The sequence below is a fragment of the Neoarius graeffei genome, chromosome 8, assembly GCF_027579695.1.
Source record: "Neoarius graeffei isolate fNeoGra1 chromosome 8, fNeoGra1.pri, whole genome shotgun sequence".
Classification (NCBI taxonomy): Eukaryota; Metazoa; Chordata; class Actinopteri; order Siluriformes; family Ariidae; genus Neoarius; species Neoarius graeffei.
In genome coordinates this window covers 7,368,299-7,395,745 of record NC_083576.1, presented here as the reverse complement: position 1 = coordinate 7,395,745, position 27,447 = coordinate 7,368,299, and the positions used below count along the sequence as shown (strand labels likewise).

Here is a 27,447-nt window from a genome sequence, read left to right as displayed (position 1 = left end):
AAAATACATTAGGAGTGAAGAGCGATCAGTTCGGAGACTCATACACTACCGTTCAAAAGTTTGGGGTTACTTTGAAATGTCCTTATTTTTGAAAGAAAAGCACTGTTCTTTTCAAAGAAGATCACTTTAAACTAATCAGAAATCCACTCTATACATTGCTAATGTGGTAAATGACTATTCTAGCTGCAAATGTCTGGTTTTTGGTGCAATATCTCCATAGGTGTATAGAGGCCCATTTCCAGCAACTCTCACTCCAGTGTTCTAATGGTACAATGTGTTTGCTCATTGCCTCAGAAGGCTAATGGATGATTAGAAAACCCTTGTACAATCATGTTAGCACAGCTGAAAACAGTTGAGCTCTTTAGAGAAGCTATAAAACTGACCTTCCTTTGAGCAGATTGAGTTTCTGGAGCATCACATTTGTGGGGTCGATTAAATGCTCAAAATGGCCAGAAAAATGTCTTGACTATATTTTCTATTCATTTTACAACTTATGGTGGTAAATAAAAGTGTGACTTTTCATGGAAAACACTAAATTTTCTGGGTGACCCCAAACTTTTGAACGGTAGTGTACATGGCTAAAGTAGAGATTGTCATCTCTATAGAAAATACAGACTTTATAAACAAAATTACAGAATTATAAAACAGACACGATATTTTTTTGCACATGTGCTGTACCTGTCTCGTTCCTGCTGAACCTTCTGTTGAAGCCTTCACTATTAATATGGAACAAAAGCCGATTAGTGACAGAAGTGAACTGAAGTCATCATTATCTGATCACAGAATCACTTACTTTTATCCCATTTTCTTCTCCTCAGTATGAAATAAATGAGACAGAAAATCAGAAGTGCACACAAACCCAAAGCCGTTCCCAAACCGAGCACTGAGGAGTGGAGAGATCTGGTCACTTCTGAGAATGTTACCATTTTATTTTATCACACTATATTATAAATGATGGCATTACCTGTTTTCTCTTGTGTGTTCATGTTAGTGCTGTTTCCATACAGTGTTGGTTCACAGCCCACTGAATTATCACACAGAGCTGGTTTAGATGTTTCTGATGAAATAGCATCATGAACATTTTTATCATTCACGGACTAAATATGTGGAACTCTGTTTTGTTCAAGAAAACACAGTTAGTGTTAACCTGCTCCCTATAAACATTCATCACAGTTCACTTTTTCAGCTTGAACATGCTCATTGTGATAAAAAGCACAACACTGCTGCATGGTACAAAACCAGTTACAAAATCAAATTGAACAGAAATCCTACCTTTAATTTTTAAATAAGTCCCATCTCCAAACACCGTGTCTGGGGATCTGCGTGCACAGTAGTACATGGCTTCATCAGACCGGGTGGTTTTTAAAATCGTCGTATTGAAACAGTTTCCATACGTTTCGATTTGGAAAGGAGTGTTTTGGGATTTTGTGTAAAACTTGTCTTCGGCACTTTTATACAGCATGACCATCGTCTGAGGTTGTTTTCACTTTGGTTGCTTAAACCAGACGATGATCCCGACAATGTTTTCAGAAACACAACACCGTAGAGTCGCTGAGTCTCCGATATTCACACTGAGCTCTTTATCAGGCTGATAAACTGGTGGCTCAGTGAGGGATTGTCCAGTAACCCAGCATCTACCAGGTTGGACTGGATCTAGAAATAAAGAATTAATTAAATTAATTTCATGAGGTAATGAATGCAATGATGGTATTTTTACATACGAATAATTATTAAAGATAAAATGAAATTAAACTTGAACAATGTGAAAGGAATGATATCAGTAAGTCCTGATATCAATGTTTTGCAAAAGTATTAAATGTCTTGGAACAACCAAGTCAAAGCCCAGACCTCAATCCGATTGAGAACCAACACAACTTGAAGGAGTTGGAGCAGTTTTGCCTTGAGGAATGGACAACAATCCGAGTGGCTAGATGTGCTAAGCTAATAGAAACATACCCCAAGAAACCTGCAGCTGTAATTATAGCAAAAGGTGTCTCGACAAAGTATTGACTTTGGGGGGTGAAAACCTATGCACACTCCAGGTTTCTTTTTTTTAATCTTAATTATTGTTTGTGTCACAATTAAAAAAAAATGATGGGAATAATTGACTCGTATTACTTACACATGGTGCTGAAGATCAGAATTAAATTCCCAAAACAAGTCATTTTTTCATTCCTTATAAATTCTACACTGTTTGCGTCTCATTTCTCATCAGAATATGAATGCACTTGAAGCAGGGCTTGAGTTTATACGCTGTGTGCTGAACACGCCCAAGAATATGGTGTGATCAGCAAGTATACTGTATTCTGACCTACATCTCCACCACATTGGTCCAGATACTGTGTATGTTTCAGTGCTGCACAGAGATATCATGACATACAGTTGTGGTCAGAAGTTTACATACAGTGACATGAATGTCATCTTGGAGATGAATGTCATGGTGATATTTGCGTTTTCAGTAATTTCTTTGAACTGTTCTTTTACTGTGGCCGAATGTCCAGCATACATCTTTAATTTAAAAAAAATGAAAAAAAGAGAACCCAGGGTCAAAATTATACATAGAGCACACCTAATATTTGGGTAAAATGTCTTTTTGCAAGATTCACCTTGAACAAACATTTTTGTTTACCATGAACAAGCTTCTGGCAGAACTCTGGTTGGATATTTCATGACTCTTCCTGGTCGAATTGGTACAGTTCAATTTATTATTATTATTATTATTATTATTATTATTATTATTATTATTATTATTATTATTATTATTTTCTTGGCATGGACTCGATTTACCACCCCGATTTCAAAAAAGTTGGGACAAAGTACAAATTGTAAATAAAAACTGAATGCAATGATGTGGAAGTTCTCAACAACTGATATTGTATTCACAATAGAACATAGACAACATATCAAATGTCGAAAGTGAGACATTTTGAAATTTCTTGCCAAATATTGGCTCATTTGAAATTTCATGACAGCAACACATCTCAAAAATGTTGGGACAGGGGCAATGAGAGGCTGGAAAAGCTAAAGATACAAAAAAGGAACAGCTGGAGGACCAAATTGCAACTCATTAGGTCAATTGGCAATAGGTCATTAACATGACTGGGTATAAAAAGAGCATCTTGGAGTATTGGCGGCTCTCAGAAGTAAAGATGGGAAGAGGATCACCAATCCCCCTAATTCAGCGCCGACAAATAGTGGAGCAATATCAGAAAGGAGTTTGACAGTGTAAAATTGCAAAGAGTTTGAACATATCATCATCTACAGTGCATAATATCATCAAAAGATTCAGAGAATCTGGAAGAATCTCTGTGCGTAAGGGTCATGGCCGGAAAACCATACTGGGTGCCCGTGATCTTCGGGCCCTTAGACGGCACTGCATCACATACAGGCATGCTTCTGTATTGGAAATTACAAAATGGGCTCAGGAATATTTCCAGAGAACATTATCTGTGAACACAATTCACCGTGCCATCTGCCGTTGCCAGCTAAAACTCTATAGTTCAAAGAAGAAGCCATATCTAAACACAATCCAAAAGCGCAGACGTCTTCTCTGGGTCAAGGCTCATTTAAAATGGACTGTGGCAAAGTGGAAAACTGTTCTGTGGTCAGACGAATCAAAATTTGAAGTTCTTTATGGAAATCAGGGACGCCGTGTCATTCGGACTAAAGAGGAGAAGGACGACCCAAGTTGTTATCAGCGCTCGGTTCAGAAGCCTGCATCTCTGATGGTATGGGGTTGCATTAGTGCGTGTGGCATGGGCAGCTTACACATCTGGAAAGACACCATCAATGCTGAAAGGTATATCCAGGTTCTAGAGCAACATATGCTCCCATCCAGACGACGTCTCTTTCAGGGAAGACCTTGCATTTTCCAACATGACAATACCAAACCACATACTGCATCAATTACAGCATCATGGCTGCGTAGAAGAAGGGTCCGGGTACTGAACTGGCCAGCCTGCAGTCCAGATCTTTCACCCATAGAAAACTTTTGGAGCATCATAAAACGGAAGATACGACAAAAAAAGACCTAAGACAATTGAGCAACTAGAATCCTGCATTAGACAAGAATGGGTTAACATTCCTATCCCTAAACTTGAGCAACTTGTCTCCTCAGTCCCCAGACATTTACAGACTGTTGTAAAGAGAAAAGGGGATGTCTCACAGTGGTAAACATGGCCTTGTCCCAACTTTTTTGAGATGTGTTGTCGTCATGAAATTTAAAATCACCTAATTTTTTCTCCCTAAATGATACATTTTCTCAGTTTAAACATTTGATATGTCATCTATGATCTATTCTGAATAAAATATGGAATTTTGAAACTTCCACATCACTGCATTCCATTTTTATTTACAATTTGTACTTTGTCCCAACTTTTTTGGAATCGGGGTTGTATAAGCATGGTCCATATATTTTCAATAGGGTTGGAGTCAGGACTTGTTTTAAGCTTAATGTTAGCCTGCTTTATCCTCCACAACCAGCTCTGATGTGTGTTTGGGTTCACTGTCCTGTAACTCCCACGTCCCAAGTCATGTTCAAGTTTCTCATGGTTTATGCTGAAGAATTCTGAGGTAGTCCTCTGCGCCAGTAATAGAACATAACTTTTGTTTAAAGCCAGAAATTATCTGATAATGTTGAAGATTTTTGTTATGTCTTTAGTTAAATTGTGAATAAATTTATTTTGTCTTGAGCAAAACTCACAGTCATACAGATAACATGACAAAATCCACACAAAGTGCAACATGGAAGCGTCCTATTAAACAAACAAAAAACAATCAAACAAAAAATTGAGGTAACTATGACAATTTAGTGAATGTTAATAATAGGACAGTTTAACCCCAGTGTGAATGGTTGTCTATGTGTCAGCCCTGTGATGACCTGGCGACTTGTCCAGGGTGTACCCCGCCTTTCGCCCGTAGTCAGCTGGGATAGGCTCCAGCTTGCCTGCGACCCTGTAGAAGGATAAAGCGGCTAGAGATAATGAGTTTAACCCCTTCAGACCCTGAACTATAACCCCCTTTTTTTTTTTTTTTTGAACAAGTGTTGCCAGGCAAAACAAACCTCACCTGGCAGCACTTATTTTATACCTATATGCTGATAATGGTAATACTTCTCAATCTTCAGCTGTCAGGGTATAGTCCTATGAAAGCCCATGACCTTCAGTTTGATCTTTCAAGGTCACTCAAGGTCAAAGATCATGGTGTCAAATGAAAGCCCATATGGCACTTCCTACATGTTGATAAGGCTAAATTTCTGTCGACCATCAACCGTTTTCAAGTTATAGCACTCTGAAAATCCGTGACCTTGAGTTTGACCTTTAAAGGCCACTCAAGGTCAAAAGTCACGATGCCAAATGAAAGCCCATGTGGCACTTCCTACACAGTGATAAGGCTAAATTTCTGCCTGCCATTAACAATTTTCAAGTTATAGCTCTCTGAAAATCTGTGACTTTCAGATTGACATTTCAAAGTCATTGAAGGTCAAAGGTTATGGTGGCAAATGAAAGCCCATATGTCACTTCCTATAAGTTGATAAGGGTTAATATCTGTCTACCATCAACCGTTTTCAAATTACAGCCCTCTAAAAATCCATGAGCTTGAGTTTGACCTTTCAAGGTCACTCTAGGTCAAAGATCATGGTGCCAAATGAAAGGCCCTATGGGGGAGTTCCAATATGTTCATAAGAGTAAACATCTGTCTATCGGCAACCGTTTTTGAGTTATAATGGAACATGTTATTTTGACTGAAATATTAGATTAGATTAGATTAGATTAGATTAGATTAGATTAGATTAGATTAGATTAGATTAGATTAGATTAGATTAGATTAGATAAAACTTTATTGATCCCTTTGGGAGGGTTCCCTCAGGGAAATTAAGATTCCAGCAGCATCATTACAGATAAACAGAGAAAATAAATAGAGAAAACTTCAAGATAAATTAAAATAAATTAAGTATTTACATATACAAATATAAAAAGAATAAGATATGGGGAAGAGAGGAAGGGGGAGAGAGGGGAGGGGGAAAGGGGGGCAGCAGGAGAGATATTGCACTTTATGTTGCACTTTATATTGCACATTGCCCGGTATTGCTTATTGTCAGGCTAGGCTACTGGTCCTTCCCATCCTCTGTCCTCCTGTTACCCCTCCTCCCCCCCAGAGAGGAGTTGTACAGTCTGATGGCGTGAAGGACAAAGGAGTTTTTGAGTCTGTTCATCCTGCACTTGGGAAGGAGCATTCTGTCACTGAACAGGCTCCTCTGGTTGCTGATGATGGTGTGCAGAGGGTGACTGGCATCGTCTAGGATGTTCAATAGTTTGTCCATAGTCCTCTTCTCCACCACCATCACCAGAGAGTCCAGCTTCATGCCGACCACAGAGCCGGCCCGCCTGATCAGTTTGTCCAGCCTGGATGTGTCCTTCTTGGATGTGTTGCCCCCCCCAGCACACCAAGGTGTAAAACAGGACACTGGAGACCACACACTGATAGAACATCCACAGGAGTTTCCTGCAGATGTTAAAGGACCGCAGCCTCCTAAGGAAGTATAGCCTGCTCTGTCCCTTCCTGTATAAGTGATTGGTGTTGCAAGTCCAGTCCAGCTTGCTGTCCAGCCACAGCTCGATTCCAGTGACCTTGACCTTCACCTTGATCCGATCACCCCCAAAATTTAATCAGGAAATCTCCAAACCATTGCCCACCTACGCTGGCAATATGAATTCAATCAGTGCAACCGTCTACATGCTAGATTGTTAGACAGACAAACAAGCAAACCATTCTGATTACAATACCTCGCCCCACCTACTCCATCGTGGGCGGGGTAATAATGCTTGGTCACTGATTGGTTCCTGATTATCCAATCACAATGAAGTTATGACCTGTAACTTGCTCTCAGAAAGTTTCAGCCATCACACAAGACAAGCATGGCTCACCATGTGGACAAGAGGAGGAGCCAAGCACCTTTCTCACCTTTCGATATTAATTTATGTCTATGGTAGTGTAATATATTTGCTCTAAATATAATCTTAATCTTATCAAGTGATTGTATTTAAAGTTAACTTGAATATATTTCAAAGCTCTAAAGCACAGGATTTAAGTTTAATGTCCATCACAATGGACTTCAGGTGCTGAAAGACAACAGCAGGAGCTTGATGATTTAGTGTTCGTATACCAGGCTGTGAATTTCTGGAAGCATTTCAGAGCCAAAATGTAGTTTGACAATATACTAATCCTCATCAAAGTTTTTTTTTTTTAAATAATGATGTACTTTTAGAGTATAAAATCACAGACTTTCTTGAACCTCTGAATGGAGAACTGTCTGTTCTTGACTGCTTGGATTCAGGAAATGAGGCAGATGAGACCAGGAGTAAGGGAGTAAAGTGAGTAAAAGATGATGTTTTATTGGTTTCAGAGAAGGACAATGACAATGGAGAGGTTTCACTGTCATTGAATACCAGAAGAATTTGAGGTAGCAGCTGAGGTTGAGGTAGAAGACAGTGTAGGGACAGAGGAGCATGAGGATCTAACAGTTACCAGGAAGGAAGAGATTAAATAGCATTGTAGGCCTTTCACTACCATCCTGGATCTGCTTCATTTCTAAATGAATGTCTTGTGAGAGTGGAAAAACCAGTGGGGGTGAAACGTGGAAGGTCCAGCACGTCTCCTGAGCCAGTTCACATCCATCAACCCAAACATGATCAGAATATAAGGCTCCGACCTGAAGTACAGTTAGACATGATGGACCACATGCCGAATTATGATGACAAGAAAGAAGCTACCAGATGCAAGAGGATCTACGGTATATGTATATATAAGTCTTTTGTGACAAATGCAACATTCAGCTGTGCTTTGTACCAAACCAAAATTGTTTCAATGCATTACTCATATAAAATATAATATAAAATAATACTAAATAAATAAATAAATAAATAAAATGTTACTTAAATAATATGGCAAGTTGTTCTGAAGGTTTCTTGAGATTTTATGTTCATTTAGTCCTGGTGTCTGTTGCAATGGACAAAAAAAAAAGAATAAAAATATGAGTTGGCAAAAAATTTATATTTGGACTTCATTTCTACATTGAAGAAAAGTAAAAATCAGCTGTGGAAACATTTTTTTTTTCCCAGTAGAAAAAAAAAAATCAGGTCTGAAGGGGATAAAGAACATTTTGCAACAGTGAATAAAAATATCATGATTATGGGCAAATTTATTTAATATGGATTATTATTTAGCTATTGTGAACAAATATAAAAATATTATCAGCTTTCTGTTTTTTCCCTTTTTTTGTACTTTCACCAAATACAGTCATTTTGCTTCTAGAAATCCGTTCATCATTCTGCAGATCAATTATCTGTCCAGCTGAAATGAGCAAAAATATTTAACAATAGTTTAATAATCTTTGAGTGATTAAAAGCTTGTAATGAAAAATATGGAATAAATTGACACACAGTCGAGATATTTAACCTGCTAAAACATTTTCACTGCTTCTGTCGTGTGTTTCTCCATTTATTATGAATCATTTATGTTACAGCGTGCAGTTTTATTCACATCAGCGTACACACACTCATCTGATGAACCAGATTTCTTTGTTTCAGCTTTGGGTTTCCTCTTAGAGAAATGCACAGCTGCATAATTCAGTGTTTCAGCTTCAGATTCCTTTAAAAATATTAATAATAAAGCAAAAACAAAATAAGAATTTCAGCTCACAGTAAAAACCAGACAATCTGTGGAACTGCACGATACACACTCACTACACAGTTAATGTTCATCAACATTAAACATAAAAGCTGGGGATTGTTGTGAAATCTGATCAAACTGACTGTATAAATGACATCGAGAACATTATCAGGAAAAATATCTGAATGGAGCAACATTTCACATGTAGACTAATGAGTAAATAAAGGAGACATAGTGATATCTACATTTTAAAAACAACATGATTAAAATGTAGAGTATATAATAGAATAAAATCCAGTGCTATTTTTATTGCACACGTACCTGATTCATTCCTGGAGAATTTTCTACAGAAGCGTTTACTATTAATACAGAAACACACATTAGTGTCTTTGATAAGAATAAAAGTCACTGGAATTTTTATCTGATCAGAGAATCACTTACTTTTATCCCATTTTCTTCTCCTCAGTATGAAATAAATGAGACAGAAAATCAGAAGTGCACACAAACCCAAAGCCGTTCCCAAACCGAGCACTGAGGAGTGGAGAGATCTGGTCACTTCTGAGAATGTGATTTCACTATATTATGAATTAAGGATGATTAATTAATAGTGAATTATCAGGCATCTGACCTGTTTTCTCTTGTGTGTTCATGTCCGTGCTGTTTCCATGCAGTGTTGGTTCACAGCCCACTGAATTATCACCCAGAGCTGGTTTAGATGTTTCTGATTCAATAGTAACATGTTCACCTGGAAACATTTATCATCATTCACTGACTAAAAGTCTGTAACTCAGTGTAGTTGAAGAAGAAAACACAGTGAACATTTCACTACTTCAGGATTATTTGTCTTCCAGGTTGAACATGTTAATGATAATAAGGAAAAATATCACGACATTAAAGCAGGAGTTTAAGAAAGTTTAGTGGAAATCCTACCTTTAATTTTTAAATAAGTTCCATCTGCAAACACAAGGTTGGGTCTCGTCAGTGCACAGTAGTACATGGCTTCATCAGACTGAATGATGTTTAAAATGGTCAAATTGAAGCAGTTTAAATGTTTTTCTGTCTGAAAACCAGGATTTTGGAATTCAATGGTAAATGTTTCATCAACATCTTTAAAGAGTTTGACTATAATCTGAGGTTTTTTTCTGTTCGGTTGCTTAAACCAGGCGATCATCCCAACTACATTTTCAGAAATACAACACTGCAGAGTCGCCGAGTCTCCGATATCCACACTGAGCTCTTTATCAGGCTGATAAACTCCTGACTCTGTGAGGGATTGTGCAGCAACCCAGCATCTACCAGGTTGGACTGGATCTAGAAAAGAAGAAACAAAAAACACATTAATTAGATAGTGAATGCATTTCAAAAACATCAACAAAAATGCTTCAACATACAGCTTCACAAAGTGGTTGAGAGTAATAAGCTCAATAGACTTCTTTTATTTTTGAAACTAGATGTGAATAATTGACTCATATTACTTACACATGGTGCTGAAGATCAAAATTAAAAGCCAGAAACAAGTCATTTTTCATTTCTTCGTACTTCTACAGTGTTTGTATCTCATTTATGAACAGAATATGAATGCACTTGAAGCAGGGTTTGGATTTATATTTATACTCCAGGCACTCTGTACTGAACACGCCCCAGAATATGACGTGATTGGGTGCAATAAAAAAAAAAAGACATGATCAGAGAGCACATGATATTCTGATCTGTCTACATCGACCCCACATTGTTCCATATTTGTGTTTTGGTGTTGCACAGTGAGGTCTTGACAAAAATGTTCTGACAGAATGGAAAATGTGGTTTACTCGTACACTCTCGTGCGCCTACACCAATGCCTTATTGTTTATTTTAGTCACCTTCTTAATTTAACTTGTATGAACAAAATTCCAAATCATTAAATGTAAATGCTGTAAAAGTGAATGATCTCGTGACACATTTGACCCAATAGTGACCATCCTGGAACATGGGCGTGTCAGTGTTGTGCTCTTCTGAGATATGAAGCACAAATGTAACCTCAAGGTCAAGATTCAAGATTCAAAGTATTTTATTGTCAATTCACTGTATATCCAGGACATATAGGAGAATCGAAATGTGAGTTTGAGCCTTCTTGGCCAGGAATGCGGTGTTGTTGGACCAGGAGACGTCCTCAGTGATGTGCATCCCTAGGAATTTGGTGCTGCTCACCCTCTCCACTGCATCACCGTCAGTGGTCAGAGTGGGATGCTGTGAGTGACCTCTTCTGAAGTCGACCACTATCTCTTTGGTCTTCCCCACATTCAGGAAGAGATTGTTGTCTTTACTCCACTGGACCAGTTGGCTCACCTCATTCCTGTAGTTGGCTTCATAGTTACAGGGTTAAACTGTCCTATAATTAACATTCACTAAATTGCGCAGAATTATCTGGAGGTACTTACCTCTTGCAAATATTTTATGTGTACATACATCACTTAATATGACCATATAATGGTAAACAAGGATTTCCCAATTTATCATTGATTATAATTCTATTTGCAGGCTCGCGCTGCTGTGGCTGCAACAACTACGGAGACGACTACTGTACCAACCCACCATTCATCTGATTCAGAAACCAGAGACAGCTGTTAGCTCTTTCACTGTGAGAATTTCGATTATTGAATACTGGTTCACCATTAAATATTTTCTAGAGCCAGAACAAAAATAATGGTTGGCATGTGTGTAAATATTGCAGTCAGTCTCTGTAGGTTTTTATGCCATTTTAGTGTAATGTAATATCTGACCAGCGGCCATCATAAAAGTGCAGAATAATACCTTTAAGTTCCTTTGCATATTCATGATTACATTTGATTCAGGTAATGCATGTATTAATCTTCTATTTCATCCTGTGAAACTACAACACATGATCTGTTATGTTTGTCAATTGTACTAGTTTTATATATATTGTTCACATTTCTAATCTAACCTGGCTGATGCAGCTATTTTTTTTTTTTTTTTAAATAAATGCACCGACTATACAAAATATTGTTGCTTTTTCCATGTTTTCTGCATAATATTACTCGGGTTTTGTAAGGTAGTAGAAAGGATGTGAAAATGTAAGGTGGTGAGAACGTGACCATAGGAGTGTGAAAGTATCCATAGTATAGTGGGAAGGTCCCCATAGTGGGAAGGTGCCCATAAGGTGGTGGGTATGTAGTTTCTCTACGTAACTTCACGACGTAGTAAAAACGTTGCTGGTAGTCCAGAATTTTACGTAGTAACTATGTAAAAACACTACGTAACATCTACCAAACCACTATGTTGTAAGTACATAGTTACTACATAAAATTGTTACCTGGGAAGGTGTGAAAACCATCACAGGCCACAATACAAAGACCAGAGTCATTGAGGGGACAGTGGAGAGGGCGAATGGGTTGAATGACTTCTTCAACCGGTTCAACCAGCCCACGTCCCCCACCCTCCCCCTCAGTGCAGCCATCTCTCCTTCTTCCCTCAACACACCTCCCCCCAGTCATTGCAGCAGCCCCCTCCTCCTCTCCTCCCCCACCTCAACACAGACTCCTCCATGCATTACTGCAGACCAGGTCAGAGGTCAACTGAGGAAGCTTCACCCAGAAAAGCAGCAGGCCCGGACAAGTTGTGTCCCCGACAACCAAAGACCTGTGCTGCTGAACTGGGTGAACCACTCCAATGCATCTTCAACCTTAGCCTGCAGCTGGAGAGAGGTCCCACCCTCTGGAAGACATCATGTATCATTCCGGTTCCCAAAAAGAATCGGCCCAGGTACGACATGCCCAGGACTGTCTCCAGTTTGCGTATCGGGCAGGTGTTGGTGTGGAAGACGCCATCCTCTACCTGCTACACCGAGCCCACTCACATCTGGATAAGGGAAATGGCACAGTGAGGATCCTCTTCTTGGACTTCCCGAGTGCCTTCAACACCATCCACCCCCTTTGGCTTCAGGACAAACTGAACAGGATGCGAGTGGACCCCTGCCTGGTCACCTGGATCTCCAGCTACCTCACCGACAGGCCGCAGTACGTCAGGCTGAAGGACATCACGTCTGACACTGTGATTAGCAGCACTGGACCATCCCAGGGCACGGTGCTGGCCCCTCTTCTCTTCACTCTGTACACCGCAGACTTCTGCTACAACTCGGAGCTGTGTCACATTCAGAAGTTCGCTGATGACACAGCCATTGTTGGGTGCATCAGTGACGACAGAGAGGAGGAGTATAGGAGCCTGGTGAGGGACTTTGCTGTGTGGTGCAACAGGAACCATCTGCAGCTCAACACCTCAAAGACCAAGGAGCTGGTCATTCACTTTGGGAGGTCCAGACCAAGGTCTCAAACAGTTCTGATTGAAGGAGTCGAGGTGAAGGCTGTGGATTCCTACAAGTACCTTGGGCTGTGGCTGGACAGCAAGCTGGACTGGACTTGCAACACCAATCACTTATACAGGAAGGGACAGAGCAGGCTATACTTCCTTCTCTGTCTCTGCTTGCAGAGAAACTTCTTTATGAGTTTAAGCTGGATTTCAATACTGTTGGATGGATTTTAGATTTTATGACACAGAGGACACAATGTGTTAGAGTAAATGGTGTACTCTCTGAAAAACACTGTTCTTCCACTGGATCCCCCAAGGATGTGTTCTTTCTCCTCTTCTGTACATACTGTACACAAACAACTGCAGAAGTCAGTATGATAACAGAAAAATTATTAAATTTGCAGATGACTCTGTTATAGTCAGTCTGCTGAAGGGGGGAGAAGCAGAGCATGGTCAGGTGGTAAATGACTTTGTCAGTTGGTGTAAAGACTCATACCTTGAACTCAATGTGATCAAAACTAAGGACATGGTTATTGATTTTAGAAAATCGGCACCTATCCCTAAGCCCACTGAGATGGGGGGGGAATTGAACAGGTGGAAAGCTATAAATACCTTGGGACTGTCCTAGACAGTGACTTGTGCTTTCAGCCTAATTCATAGGCCATATATAAAAAGGTCCAGCAGCGTCTCTATTTTTTAAGAAAAATGAACACTTTTAATGTATGTACTAAAATGATGTCTTTGTTTTACAAATCTTTTATTGAATCGTTCCTGTCTTTTTCTATTATTGTGTGATTTGGTAACCTAAAACTTGCTGAACGCAACAAGCTGGGTCGACTTGTTACTGTTGCGGGGAAGGTCATAGGGGAGAAGCAGACTCCCCTTTGTGAACTGTTTAACCGCCATGTTCTTAGGAAGGCACTTTCAATTATAGACTGTGTTGATGACCCTCTCTATGGGGAGTTTGAATTTCTGCCCTCAGGCAGAAGATTTAGAGTTCCCACCCATAGGACCAAAAGGCACAAATGCTCATTTGTTTGCACAGCCATAAACATGTTGAATTTGCCCAAATAATGCTTCCTCCTGCACTTTCTGCATTTTTGCACATTGGACTCCTGGACTGGACTACTCTCCATGTTTTGATCTTATTTTTACCCTCTTATCCTTTTTATCTGTTTATATTTTTATTTTGTGTATTGGTCTCAGTCTATATGGTTGGGGGCCTTATGTCTACGTGCCTACCTGTGTCCCTGTTTTTATGTTGTTTTTATTATTTGGTGTTTGTTTGTGTTTTTAAATACCTGCTACAAACTAATTTCCCCTTGGGGACAAATAAATTAACTTGAACTTGAACTTAGGAGGCTGCGGTCCTTTAACATCTGCAGGAAACTCCTGTGGATGTTCTATCAGTGTGTGGTCTCCAGTGTCCTGTTTTACACCGTGGTGTGCTGGGGGGGCAGCACATCCAAGAAGGACACATCCAGACTGGACAAACTGATCAGGAGGGCCGGCTCTGTGGTCGGCATGAAGCTGGACTCTCTGGTGACGGTGGCAGAGAAGAGGACTATGGACAAACTATTGAACATCATGGACGATGCCAGTCACCCTCTGCACACCGTCATCAGCAACCAGAGGAGCCTGTTCAGTGACAGAATGCTCCTTCCCAAGTGCAGGACGAACAGACTTAAAAACTCCTTTGTCCCTCACGCCATCAGACTGTACAACTCCTCTCTGGGGGGGAGGAGGGGTAACAGGAGGACAGAGGATGGGAAGGAGCAGTAGCCTAGCCTAACAATAAGCAATACTGGACAATCTGCAATATAATGTGCAACATAAAGTGCAATATCTCTCCTGCTGCCCTGCCCCCCTTTTTCACCTCCCCCTTCCTCTCTTCCCCATATCTTATTCTTTTTCTATTTGCATATGTAAATCCTTAATTTAGTTTTTCTTGAAGTATTTTTTCTCTATTTTCTATTCTCTGTTTATCTGTAATGATGCTGCTGGAATCTTAATTTCCCTGAGGCAACCCGCCCAAAGAGATCAATAAAGTTTAATCTAATCTAATCTAATCTAATCTAATCTAATCTAATCTAATCTAATCTAATGTGAAGGTCGTGTGCTGGATTGTGGTTGAGGCGAAGTAACTATAGATTACATAATACAAAAATTGTTAAAAATTGTATTTAAAATTGGATTTTGTCAGACATTGTAGACAGGGATTATCTATCACTCACTTCGTTAATACACTCATGTATACACTTGGTCACTTTATTAGGAACACCCAGACATCCACCTGCTGTTTTCTGCAGTTCTCTCATCAGCCGATCACTCGACAGCAGCACGATGCATCAAATCATCCAGATCCAAATCAAGAGCTTCAGTTAATGTTCACAATGTTCAAACATCAGAACAGGAAAAATTGTGATCTCACAGTGAAGTGTGACTTTCTTACACTGCAGCATGGGGGTTGGTTTGGTTCTTCTTATTGATGTTTTTGTCCTGGTTTAGTTCCATCTCACTGGACATGCAGAGGAAACTTCACACAAAAACCACAGACTTCTGATGAACTACAGTGTGGTTCAAAAATAGAAACGTACCTGAAAAGGAAATTTAACTCGTGACTTGAAGCAGCCAATCAGATGAAAGTCTCAAGAACAAAAACACGGCAGCTTTTCAGCAGCTCGAGCTGAGTGTGACTTCACCTCTGAAGATGACATCACTGTGGATTCTTCTCTTATCTCTGAACATCATCAGTAAGTTTTAAAGAGGTTTTAATAAATCTATTATTATGATTATTATTATTATTATGAATAATATATTTGTTTATTTATTTATTTATTATTTTCTAGCTCCAGCCTAATCTGTGGATTTTTCCAAACCATCATTTCTCTCAGTGAAGTCTGGAGAACGTGTGACTCTTAACTGCTCATTTAGAGACATTGATCCGGGTGAAAGTTTGTTCTGGTACAAACAAATATTTGGAGAAATGCCTCAAAAAGTGGGAGGAAAATTAGCTTATCAAGATATCAACATTTCCCCCATGTTCAAGACGTCAGGAATTAAAATGGAGCAGACTGAGAACGGCATTTCTCTGACAATCTCACATGTAAAAAAAGAAGACGGAGGATTTTACTACTGCGGGAAAGTTTACTTGGACAAAGCTACGTTCATCACAGGAACTGTCTTGGCTGTAAGAGGTAATTACTCTCGGCTCTGTTCTGTGGGTGACAGGGCTTTCAGTGTAAATGGCCCTAAGCTGTGGAATGCCCTGCCACTAGCGTTGCGCCAATGCTCAACACTGTCCTCTTTCAAAAAACAGCTAAAAACACATCTCTTTAGCTTGCCTTTTTCTCTTTGATTTTTAATAACGTTGTTATTATTATTATTATTTATTTATTATTATTTTATTGTTGTTATTTTATTGTTCTGCTTTTATTGTTTGTTTTTTACTGTTCAGTGTCCTTGGGTACCTTGAAAGGTGCTTATAAATAAAATGTATTATTATTATTATTATTATTATTATTATTATTATTATTATTAACTAAATTTAAACTGTTTGTACAATACACACTCAATTTCTGAACACTGTATATTTAATTACCATCATAACAAGTTAATACATTCTGGAAAGGGTTAGGGTTTTTTTAATTCTTTAATTTAATTCCTATTTTGTGGTTTGTTTGTTTTTTGTTTTGGTCTGTGGTCATAAAGTCAAAGTCCCTCTGACGCCAGAATCTGGTTTTCCCAGTCAGTCTCCTGTCCCAGTACTAACCAGCTCTTTAAGGCGTATGGGTGCGGCGCCGATCTCTGTTTCGATAGCCCTCGGCCTCTCACCTATACAGCTAGGGTTACAGTGGGGGGCGGGGGGGGGGGGGTCGTCTCTGGTAATCATGGTGATTTAACTGGAAAAAAAAAAATATATATATATATATATATATATATATATATATATATATATATATATATATATATATATATATATATATATATCCGTCAAATTTCTAAAAAAATAAAAATAAAAAAAAAAAATCCTTGTCAGTGTGAATTGAAATTAATACATTCTGGAAAGGGTATATTATTATTATTATTATTATTATTATTATGTGATTCAACTGTAAATAAATAAATAAATAAATACCATCTTGTTCAAAATAATAAAAAACACAAGTAAATAGACAAATTGATAGATAAATAAATAAATAATTTCTAGCAGTGAGAATTGAAATTAATAGATTCTGGGAATTTTTTTTTTTATTTTTTAAATGTATTTATTGGTGATTAAACTGTAAATAAATCAATCAATAATTTAAAAAAACAGCTTGTTGAAAAAAATAATTAATAAATAAAAATCCCTGTCACAGTGAATTGAACCAAATTTATTGCCATATTAAAAAAAAAAATCAATTCAATTACAAGATATTATTTCATTCAAATCACACTTTTAACAATTGGCAGCTTTACAGATCTCCAAATATCATGATTGATTGAGTTCTATCCCTAAAAACATAAACATTCTTCACTGTAGAGGTTTTAAGAGGTCCACACTGCACTGTAAAAATGATTTGCTGTTTTAACTTAAAAAAAAAAAGTTAGTACCCGGGCTGCCTTAAAATTTTGAGTTCATTGAAATTCAAATCGGAAGTTAAATTGTTTGCCTCATTGTGTTAATTTACGATTTGAATTTCAATGAACTCAAAATTTTAAGGCAGCCCGGGTACAAACTTTAAGTTAAAACAACGGATCATTTTTTACAGTCTGGACAACATTGGGGGGCGGCACGGTGGTGTAGTGGTTAGCGCTGTCGCCTCACAGCAAGAAGGTCCTGGGTTCGAGCCCCGGGGCCGGCGAGGGCCTTTCTGTGTGGAGTTTGCATGTTCTCCCCGTGTCTGCGTGGGTTTCCTCCGGGTGCTCCGGTTTCCCCCACAGTCCAAAGACATGCAGGTTAGGTTAACTGGTGACTCTAAATTGACCGTAGGTGTGAATGTGAGTGTGAATGGTTGTCTGTGTCTATGTGTCAGCCCTGTGATGACCTGGCGACTTGTCCAGGGTGTACCCTGCCTTTCGCCCATAGTCAGCTGGGATAGGCTCCAGCTTGCCTGCAACCCTGTAGAAGGATAAAGCGGCTACAGATAATGAGATGAGATGAGATGGACAACATTGAAAACTTCACTGTAATTGACGACTCTGTGTGAGAACCAGAAGTAATTTGGTCCAAAACAGTGAGTTTGTGAATTATATCTCTGTTTTATGTCCAAAACCCCAACGATTTTGGAATAAAGACTCAAAAGTACAATGAGAAAAGAACTCATGAAGCTCATATCCACCAGGTGAAGGCTTTCATTGGTGGCCACAGATACAGTATGTGCACGATGGAGGATTTTGGTAAAGAGCCGTTTTTTTCAGCATGTTGTTGCTTTGATTTAATAATCCCAACTTTAATATTAGATGGATCAGGATGAACATGACGGAGAACGAAGTTTTAAAAATGTTGGTTGGACAGACAGTGGAACAACAGGGCTGATCGCTAAAGACATCACTTTAGACAGGTGTTTGAGGAATATGAATGCACTGGGGATGTGGTTTATGGATTAATTGTGTATTTTTAGTTTTGTAAGTCTTTTAAATACATGGCTCTGGTGGTAACTTCATCATCTCTGTTATTCTTTTTCCATTTTTATGTTGTAAAATGGCTCTTGTTAATCACTTTGTGACATTTCTCTGTGAAAAGCACAATACAAGCAAACTTTCCTTCCTTACGACTGACTTTATCACATAGAGATTTGTTTTTTAGTCGAGCGATTTTGGTGCCATGATTCTTCTTCTACTCTTGTCCTTTCAGTTTGAGAACTTGTTTGAAAAACAGTTTACTGGTAAAAGTAGATGAAAACACCTGAGATCTCACCCCGTCTCTATCACTCTGAACAGGTGATGGAGATGTAAAAGTGTCAGTGATCCAGAGCGGCGTGTTGGACTCGGTTCCTGCAGGAGCGTCAGTGACTCTGCAGTGCTCGGTTCTCTCTGAGAGCAGAGCAGCAGAACACCAAGTGCTCTGGTTCAGAGCTTCACCACAATCCCATCCTCAAATCATTTACACTCATCACAACAGCAGCTGTCAGTGTGTGAGCGGCTCTTCTACACACACCTGTGTGTACGACTTCTCCAAGAACATCCTCAGCATCAATGATACTGGAACTTACTACTGCGCTGTGGCCGTGTGTGGGAAGATCATTTTTGGGAACGGGACTCGAGTACAGTTGGAGAACTCTCCAAAATGTGGTTGGTAATAAAAGTTCTGTCATCCATCCATCAATCTATCTATCTGTGAAATTGTTAATATGATCGGTGTTCTTTCTGTCCTGAAGTGATCTACCTCGCTGTGGTGGTGGCAGTGTGTGTGGTTGTGATCTTCGATCAAGCTTTTATAATCTGTAAAATGAGGAACTGTGAGCAAACCAGAGGTGAGCCTGAATCATACAGAAGTGCATAGAATTTTGCTAATTAATTTTTCAGTCGACTTCAATATTACAGAATGCTTTGTGTAGATTTCTAACATTCCAACGAATATCCCTTACGTTCTAGAAATCATATATGATATAAACATATCATCAATGTTTTGTATATATAAACAAACATTGATTATCTCATTACAATGTGGGTGGGATATATTCGGCAGCATGAGAATAGTCAGTTCTTGACGCTGATGTGTTGGAAGCAGGAAAAATGGGCAAGCGTAAGGATCTGAGCGACTTTGACAAATTGTGATGGATAGATGACTGGGTCTGAGCATCTCCAAAACTGCACATCTTGTGGGGCGTTCCTGGTCTGCATTGGTTAGTACCTACCAAAAGTGGTCCAAGGATCCAAAGGACAACCGGTGAACTGGCAACAGGGTCATGGGTGTCGAAGGCTCATTGATTCACATGAGGCATGAAGGTTAGCTCATGCAGTCCAATTCCACAGCAGAGCAACTGGAGCACAAACTGCTGAAAAAGTTCATGCTGGCTCAAACAGACAGGTGTCAGTATGAACGTTTTCAGCAGTTTGTGCTCCAGTAGTTCTCCTGTGGGATTAGACCATATGAGCTAACTTTTGTGCCCCATGTGAATCAATCTGCCTTTGACACACACGATCCTGTCGCTGGTTCACTGGTTGCCCTTTGGATCCTTGGAAGACTTTTGGTGGGTAAAAATCATTGCATATGAGGAACACCCCACAAAATGTGCTGTTTTAGAGATACTCAGACCCAGACATCTAGCCATATAATATATCCATGGTTAGGGTTAGTCTTTGGGACATAATGTAAAGAAATGCTGTCAACCAAAAATGGCTTAAAAATAATGAAATGAAATGTTTCAACATTCAAAAAACCCAATACTATAAACAGTAATTAGTAAGCCAGAGTAAATGACACAAAGTCAATATTTGGAGCAAGATGAAATTGCCTTTGCTTTAAAATAAATAAATAGTAGTCTCAGGTCAAATGAGTGCAGTTTTATGCGGAAATGAGCTGTAGGTTTTACTGAACATTTTACAGAACCAGACACAGTTCTTCTGGACGCTTTGTCACACTCGATTCTTAATTTTGCCACAAAACCCAGAAGTCTTCATTATGTTTTCTTGTTTTAATCTGAAAAGAAAGTGCTCTCTTATGGAATATGCTGCTCAGAGACAAAAGTTTATTCATTATTTATTTATATATATATTTTTCCTGTAACATTTAACTTTGTGCTGGAAAAAAGTGAACTTTTGGAACTCTAAAATGTTTTTGTAATGTTTTGAATCAATAATGTAGAGGTCACAAAATAGAAATCTATAGCAAAGTTAGTATGAAAGAAACAATAGGGTGCCAAGACTTTTGTACAGTACTGTGTATAATAAATATATATATTTTTCCTTTCTTTCAACAGTGAGATCTCAACGAGATTGTGTGGTCGAGGAAACACCCAATCAGGTAAATAATCTTAACCCTCATCCTACCGACATATTTCACATACAAATCTTACCGACTGGGGTCCGTTTGGACCCCAATTACAATATGTGAATTTTTTCAATAAGTATTGATGACAAACAACATTTTTAGTGAGAACTTATTTTATTAATTAAAAACAAACAGGATTACAATAAAAAAAGCTCATTATTAACAGTTTATTTACTCTAACTAAGCTATAATCGGCACATACTACCCTAAAAAATCGGCACAGTTTGAGATATTTTGCCGATTTTTTGTAACTGAATTACCTGAAATTCAAATGGAGTTGTATTTGTGTCAGACAGAGTCTAAATGTGAAAAAATATAAGCATATGCAAGAATGTTATATGAAAATAAACATTTCTGAACACAGAATCTATGTTCTGTACAAGGTTTACTGACTGGAGTCGTTTGGGTTGGGTTGAGGAAGCTGGTTAGCATTAACTTGTTCTCCATTCCCTGGGTCTACGGATTCAGCGTCACTATATTCTGACTGTTCTGAAATATAATCCTCTTCTGCATCTGATAGGTCTGAAACCTCTAAATCAGACCCATCATCTACCTCTAGGATAGCTCTTAAGGCTTGAGCGGCAGTGTATCTTGCCAATCTTCTATTCTTTGCCATTATTCACTGTAAAAAAAAAAAATCAGTATGATATATGCATCAAAAATGTTGACAAATTCACATTTCTGACTGGGGTCCGATCGGACCACAAAGGACTATTGTTTATTATTGCCGCAAAGCAATTAGAAACCTGAAATAAAATGTTGTATTGGAACAACCTGACAGAGTCTGACAAAGTCATGAAATTAAAAAAAAAAAAAAATTGCGAATAATAATTGTGTGGCATATGAAAAATGCCCTCTGGGGTCCAATCGGACCCCAGTCGGTAGGATGAGGGTTAAATAAGGTCTCCATTCTCTCAGGAACAAACTCCTCGATTTCTCGGTGTCACTGTGATGATTGAGATCTCTGTTTGTCTGTTCGTTCTCACAGGGTCATGATGCAGTGGAGCTGAATTACGCGGCTTTACATTTCAAAAAGAACAAAACGAAAAGAGTGACAAGAAAAAGAGAAAAACCTGATTGTATTTATTCTATAGTGTCTTCTGGTACCTAGATTACAACCCCGATTCCAAAAACGTTGGGACAAAGTACAAATTGTAAATAAAAACGGAATGCAATAATTTAAAAATCTCAAAAACTGATATTGTATTCACAATAGAACATAGACAACATATCAAATGTCAAAAGTGAGACATTTTGAAATTTCATGCCAAATATTGGCTCATTTGAAATTTCATGACAGCAACACATCTCAAAAAAGTTGGGACAGGGGCAATAAGAGGCTGGAAAAGTTAAAGGTACAAAAAAGGAACAGCTGGAGGACCAAATTGCAACTCATTAGGTCAATTGGCAATAGGTCATTAACATGACTGGGTATAAAAAGAGCATCTTGGAGTGGCAGCGGCTCTCAGAAGTAAAGATGGGAAGAGGATCACCAATCCCCCTAATTCTGCGCCGACAAATAGTGGAGCGATATCAGAAAGGAGTTCGACAGTGTAAAATTGCAAAGAGTTTGAACATATCATCATCTACAGTGCATAATATCATCAAAAGATTCAGAGAATCTGGAAGAATCTCTGTGTGTAAGGGTCAAGGCCGGAAAACCATACTGGGTGCCCGTGATCTTCGGGCCCTTAGACGGCACTGCATCACATACAGGCATGCTTCTGGATTGGAAATCACAAAATGGGCTCAGGAATATTTCCAGAGAACATCATCTGTGAACACAATTCACCGTGCCATCTGCCGTTGCCAGCTAAAACTCCATAGTTCAAAGAAGAAGCCGTATCTAAACATGATCCAGAAACGCAGACGTCTTCTCTGGGCCAAGGCTCATTTAAAATGGACTGTGGCAAAGTGGAAAACTGTTCTGTGGTCAGACGAATCAAAATTTGAAGTTCTTTATGGAACTTCATATTTTGATTCGTCTGACCACAGAACAGTTTTCCACTTTGCCACAGTCCATTTTAAATGAGCCTTTAAATGTGGTCAGGATGACCTGAGTTGTTATCAGCGCTCAGTTCAGAAGCCTGCATCTCTGATGGTATGGGGTTGCATTAGTGCATGTGGCATGGGCAGCTTACACATCTGGAAAGACACCATCAATGCTGAAAGGTATATCCAGGTTCTAGAACAACATATGCTCCCATCCAGACGACGTCTCTTTCAGGGAAGACCTTGCATTTTCCAACGTGACAATGCCAAACCACATACTGCATCAATTACAGCATCATGGCTGCGTAGAAGAAGGGTCCGGGTACTGAACTGGCCAGCCTGCAGTCCAGATCTTTCACCCATAGAAAACTTTTGGAGCATCATAAAACGGAAGATACGACAAAAAAGACCTAAGACAGTTGAGCAACTAGAATCCTACATTAGACAAGAATGGGTTAACATTCCTATCCTTAAACTTGAGCAACTTGTCTCCTCAGTCCCCAGACGTTTACAGACTGTTGTAAAGAGAAAAGGGGATGTCTCACAGTGGGAAACATGGCCTTGTCCCAACTTTTTTGAGATGTGTTGTTGTCATGAAATTTAAAATCACCTAATTTTTCTCTTTAAATGATACATTTTCTCAGTTTAAACATTTGATATGTCATCTATGTTCTATTCTGAATAAAATATGGAATTTTGAAACTTCCACATCATTGCATTCCGTTTTTATTTACAATTTTTACTTTGTCCCAACTTTTTTGGAATCGGGGTTGTATATTTCTAATTTATTTCATTTCATGTATTAAAGAGTTCTGTTTTAAGGTTTAATTTTCAGAAGTGAAATTTATTCCACGTGTGGTGAGTTTTCTCTTGTGCACTGATTCGGACTGTGAGATTCGATCTGAGGACTAAAACCTAATGTCTATGAAATAGAAATCCAGGTGTGTGATTCTTTCTCCGTGAAATTCTGCACAGCTAAAAATCAATCTGTTCTTGGAGTTCACTTTGTGTATGATGATGTTTAGTGACAAAAAAATCTACAGACTTGTCCTTGAAGTGTATTTTATATCTACACTGGGACATTTTCAAAGAGCATGTCCTGTAGTGTTAATGCCAGAATTACGCACACTGTTATAAAACTCACTACAAGTGCTTTTTCGATAACAAGTGAACACGTGTTAGTGACGAATTTCATTTCCTGCACTTGTGGCTAACTGCTGTGACTGATGATGATGTGTAAAATAAAAACTCAACACCATCTTCCATCAACCACCAACACAACACACACTCCCTGGTCAAGAAAGCCCAGCTCCACCTGCACCGTCTCAGAAAGCTGAAAAAGTCAGAGCTGTAATCAGCGTTTACCCCTTTATCAGGAATTGTAATATTCTCTAGTATTGGAAAGCAAGAGGATGGAGAATAATCAGAGTTTCTATCCATCCCAACCACAGACTCTTCTGCCTACGAGCTTGTGGTAAGAGATACTGCAGCGTTTGAGCCACAACAACAGACTCTCGAACAGCTTCTTTCCTCAGGATGGAAACGTCATAAATGTTCAGCTCTCAGGACTCAAAAGCAGATTCACCACTCGGCCTCTTTACATGATGTGTTGGAAAACCAGCACCATTTACAATGCTCATTTTATACCTTCAGACATTTTGTAAGAAAGCAACAAGAACAAAACAAATTAAAATCCTGGACTCTACAATACATGATTAGGAATCACTTTCTGGAAGGATCCATCTTGCTTGTTTGATGCTTCACTTCACTTTTCTTCATGTAAAATGTGTTTGAAGAGGTTTTACTCAACACTCAGTGATCAAGAAAAAAACTACCTTGGTATTTCTGGGCACCACATTCACAGCACCTGATTTTCAGTGTAATTTCACTCGAACCCGGAAACACAAGCAGCACAGAGGTTCATGAATAAACAAGCCCCGCCCCCAGGGAATGGACTCAGTCACAGTCCTTGACTTCAGTTGAAGGCAAACACACATCATTTTTATAAACACGCCAGTAATTGAACATAACTTTTGTTTCAACTCAGAAATTTTCTGATAATGTTGAAGATTTTTGTTACGTCTTTAAGTAAATTGTGAATACATTTATTTTGTCCTGAGCCAAACTCAGAGACAGACAGATGACACCCCTTCAGACCCTGCGTCCACTGGAATGGACATGACATACCGTATTCTTTGTTTTAAACCAATAAAACTGCATTTTTTTTTAATTTGAACAAGTGTTGCCAGGCAAAACAAACCTCGTCCGGCAGCACTTATTTTATCCCTATACCGGTATGTTGATAATGGCAATATTCCTCAATCATCAGCTGTCAGGTTATAGTCCTATGAAAACCCATGACCTTGAGTTTGACCTTTCAAGGTCACTCAAGGTCAAAGCTCATGGTGCCAAATGAAATCCCATATGGCACTTCCTAGAAGTTGATAATGGTAAATATCTGTCAACCATCAACCATTTTCAAGTTAAAGCCCTTTGAAAACCCATGACCTTGAGTTTGACCGTTCAAGGTCAAAGGTCATAGTGCCAAATGAAAGGCCATATGTGAGTTCCTATATGCTCATAATAGTAAACATCTGTCTATCAGCAACAGTTTTTGAGTTCTCATGGAAAATATATTATTCTGACTGAAAGGTTGACCTTTCCAGTGACCTTCACCTTCACCTTGATCCCCTAACCCCCAAAGTTTAATCAGGTAATCTACAGATCATTGCCCACCTACCCTGAAAATTTTAAGTCAATCGATGCAACAGTCTAGACACTAGATAGTTAACATACAGACACACAAACAAACAGCTCTGATTACCTCACCACACTTACTCCATCGTGGGCGGGGTAATAATGCTTGGTCACTGATTGGTTGCTGATTATCCAATCACAATGAAGTTATGACCTGTAACTTGCTCTCAGAAAGTTTCAGCCATCACACAAGACAAGCATGGCTCACCATGTGGACAGGAGGAGGAGCCAAGCACCTTTCAATATTAATTTATGTCTATGGTAGTGTAATATATTTGCCCTAAATATAATCTTAATCTTATCAAGTGATTGTATTTAAAGTTAACTTGAATATATTTCAAAGCTCTAAAGCACAGGATTTAAGTTTAATGTCCATCACAATGGACTTCAGGTGCTGAAAGACAACAGCAGGAGCTTGATGATTTAGTGTTCGTATACCAGGCTGTGAATTTCTGGAAGCATTTCAGAGCTAAAATGTAGTTTGACAATATATTAATCATCATCAAAGTATTTTTTTTATTTTATAATGATGTACTTTTAGAGTATAAAGTCACAGACTTTTTTGAACTTCTGATAAATGGAGAACTGTCTGATCTTGACTGCTTGGATTCAGGAAATGAGGCAGATGAGGCCAGGAGTAAGGGAGTAAAGTGAGTGAAAGATGATGTTTTATTGGTTTCAGAGAGGGACAATGACAATGGAGAGGTTTCACTGTCATTGAATGCCAGAAGAATTTGAGGTAGCAGCTGAGGTTGAGGTAGAAGACAGTGTAGGGACAGAGGAGCATGAGGATCTAACAGTTACCAGGAAGGAAGAGATTAAATAGCATTGTAGGCCTTTCACTACCATCCTGGATCTCCTTCATTTCTAAATGAATGTCTTGTGAGAGTGGAAAAACCAGTGGGGGTGAAACGTGGAAGGTCCAGCACGTCTCCTGAGCCAGTTCACGTCCATCAACCCAAACATGATCAGGATATAAGGCCCCGACCTGAAGTACAGTTCGACATGGTGGACCACATGCCGAATTATGATGACAAGAAAGAAGCTACCAGATGCAAGAGGATCTACGGTATATGTATATATAAGTCTTTTGTGACAAATGCAACATTCAGCTGTGCTTTGTACCAAACTGAAATTGTTTCAACGCATTCCTCATATAAAATATAATACAAAATAATGTAATAATAATATAAAATAATAATAAATAAATACAAATAATATAAAATGTTACATAAATAATATACAAAGTTGTTCTGAAGGTTTCTTGAGATTTTATGTTGATTTAGTCCTGGTGTCCATTGTAATGGACATGAAAAAAAAGAAATAAAAATATGAGTTGGCAAAAAAAAAAATTCATACTTCATTTCTACATTGAACAAAAGTAAAAATCAGCTGTGGAAACATTTTCTTGCTCAGTAGAAACAATAAATCAGGTCTGAAGGGGATAAAGAGCGTTTAGCGACAGTGAATAAAATATGATTACGGGCAAATTTATTTAATATGTATTATTATGCAACTATTGTGAACAAATATAAAAATATTATCAACTTTTTTTTTTGTACTTTCACCAAATACAGTCATTTTGCTCTAGAAATCCGTTCATCATTCTGCAGATCAATTATCTGTCCAGCTGAAACGAGCAAAAATATTTAACAATAGTTTAATAATCTTTGAGTGATTAAAAGCTTGTAATGAAAAATATGGAATAAATTGACACACAGTCGAGATATTTAACCTGCTAAAACATT

General features: G+C 38.6%; 1 protein-coding gene and 1 pseudogene across 2 annotated transcripts; one reads left to right on the top strand and one right to left on the bottom strand.

Moving 5' to 3' along the window:
* Positions 1-8,231: 8,231 nt before the first annotated feature.
* Positions 8,232-10,192, bottom strand: LOC132889994 (uncharacterized). Of its 2 annotated transcripts, XM_060926795.1 has the most exons (6): positions 10,150-10,192; positions 9,601-9,981; positions 9,299-9,415; positions 9,112-9,201; positions 8,986-9,029; positions 8,232-8,649 (listed from the first exon to the last, which is right to left on the bottom strand). In XM_060926795.1, exons 1-6 carry the CDS (start codon positions 10,190-10,192, stop codon positions 8,503-8,505), a joined length of 822 nt encoding a protein of 273 aa, XP_060782778.1. In that variant the 3' UTR covers positions 8,232-8,502. The 2 variants fall into 2 exon arrangements, 1 of the variants encoding a protein (XP_060782778.1); XR_009655127.1 differs by lacking the exons at positions 9,112-9,201; positions 9,299-9,415; positions 9,601-9,981; positions 10,150-10,192 and having other exon boundaries at positions 8,566-8,649; positions 8,992-9,029.
* Positions 10,193-15,682: 5,490 nt separating this feature from the next.
* LOC132890329 (uncharacterized) lies at positions 15,683-26,525 on the top strand (annotated as a pseudogene).
* Positions 26,526-27,447: the final 922 nt, after the last annotated feature.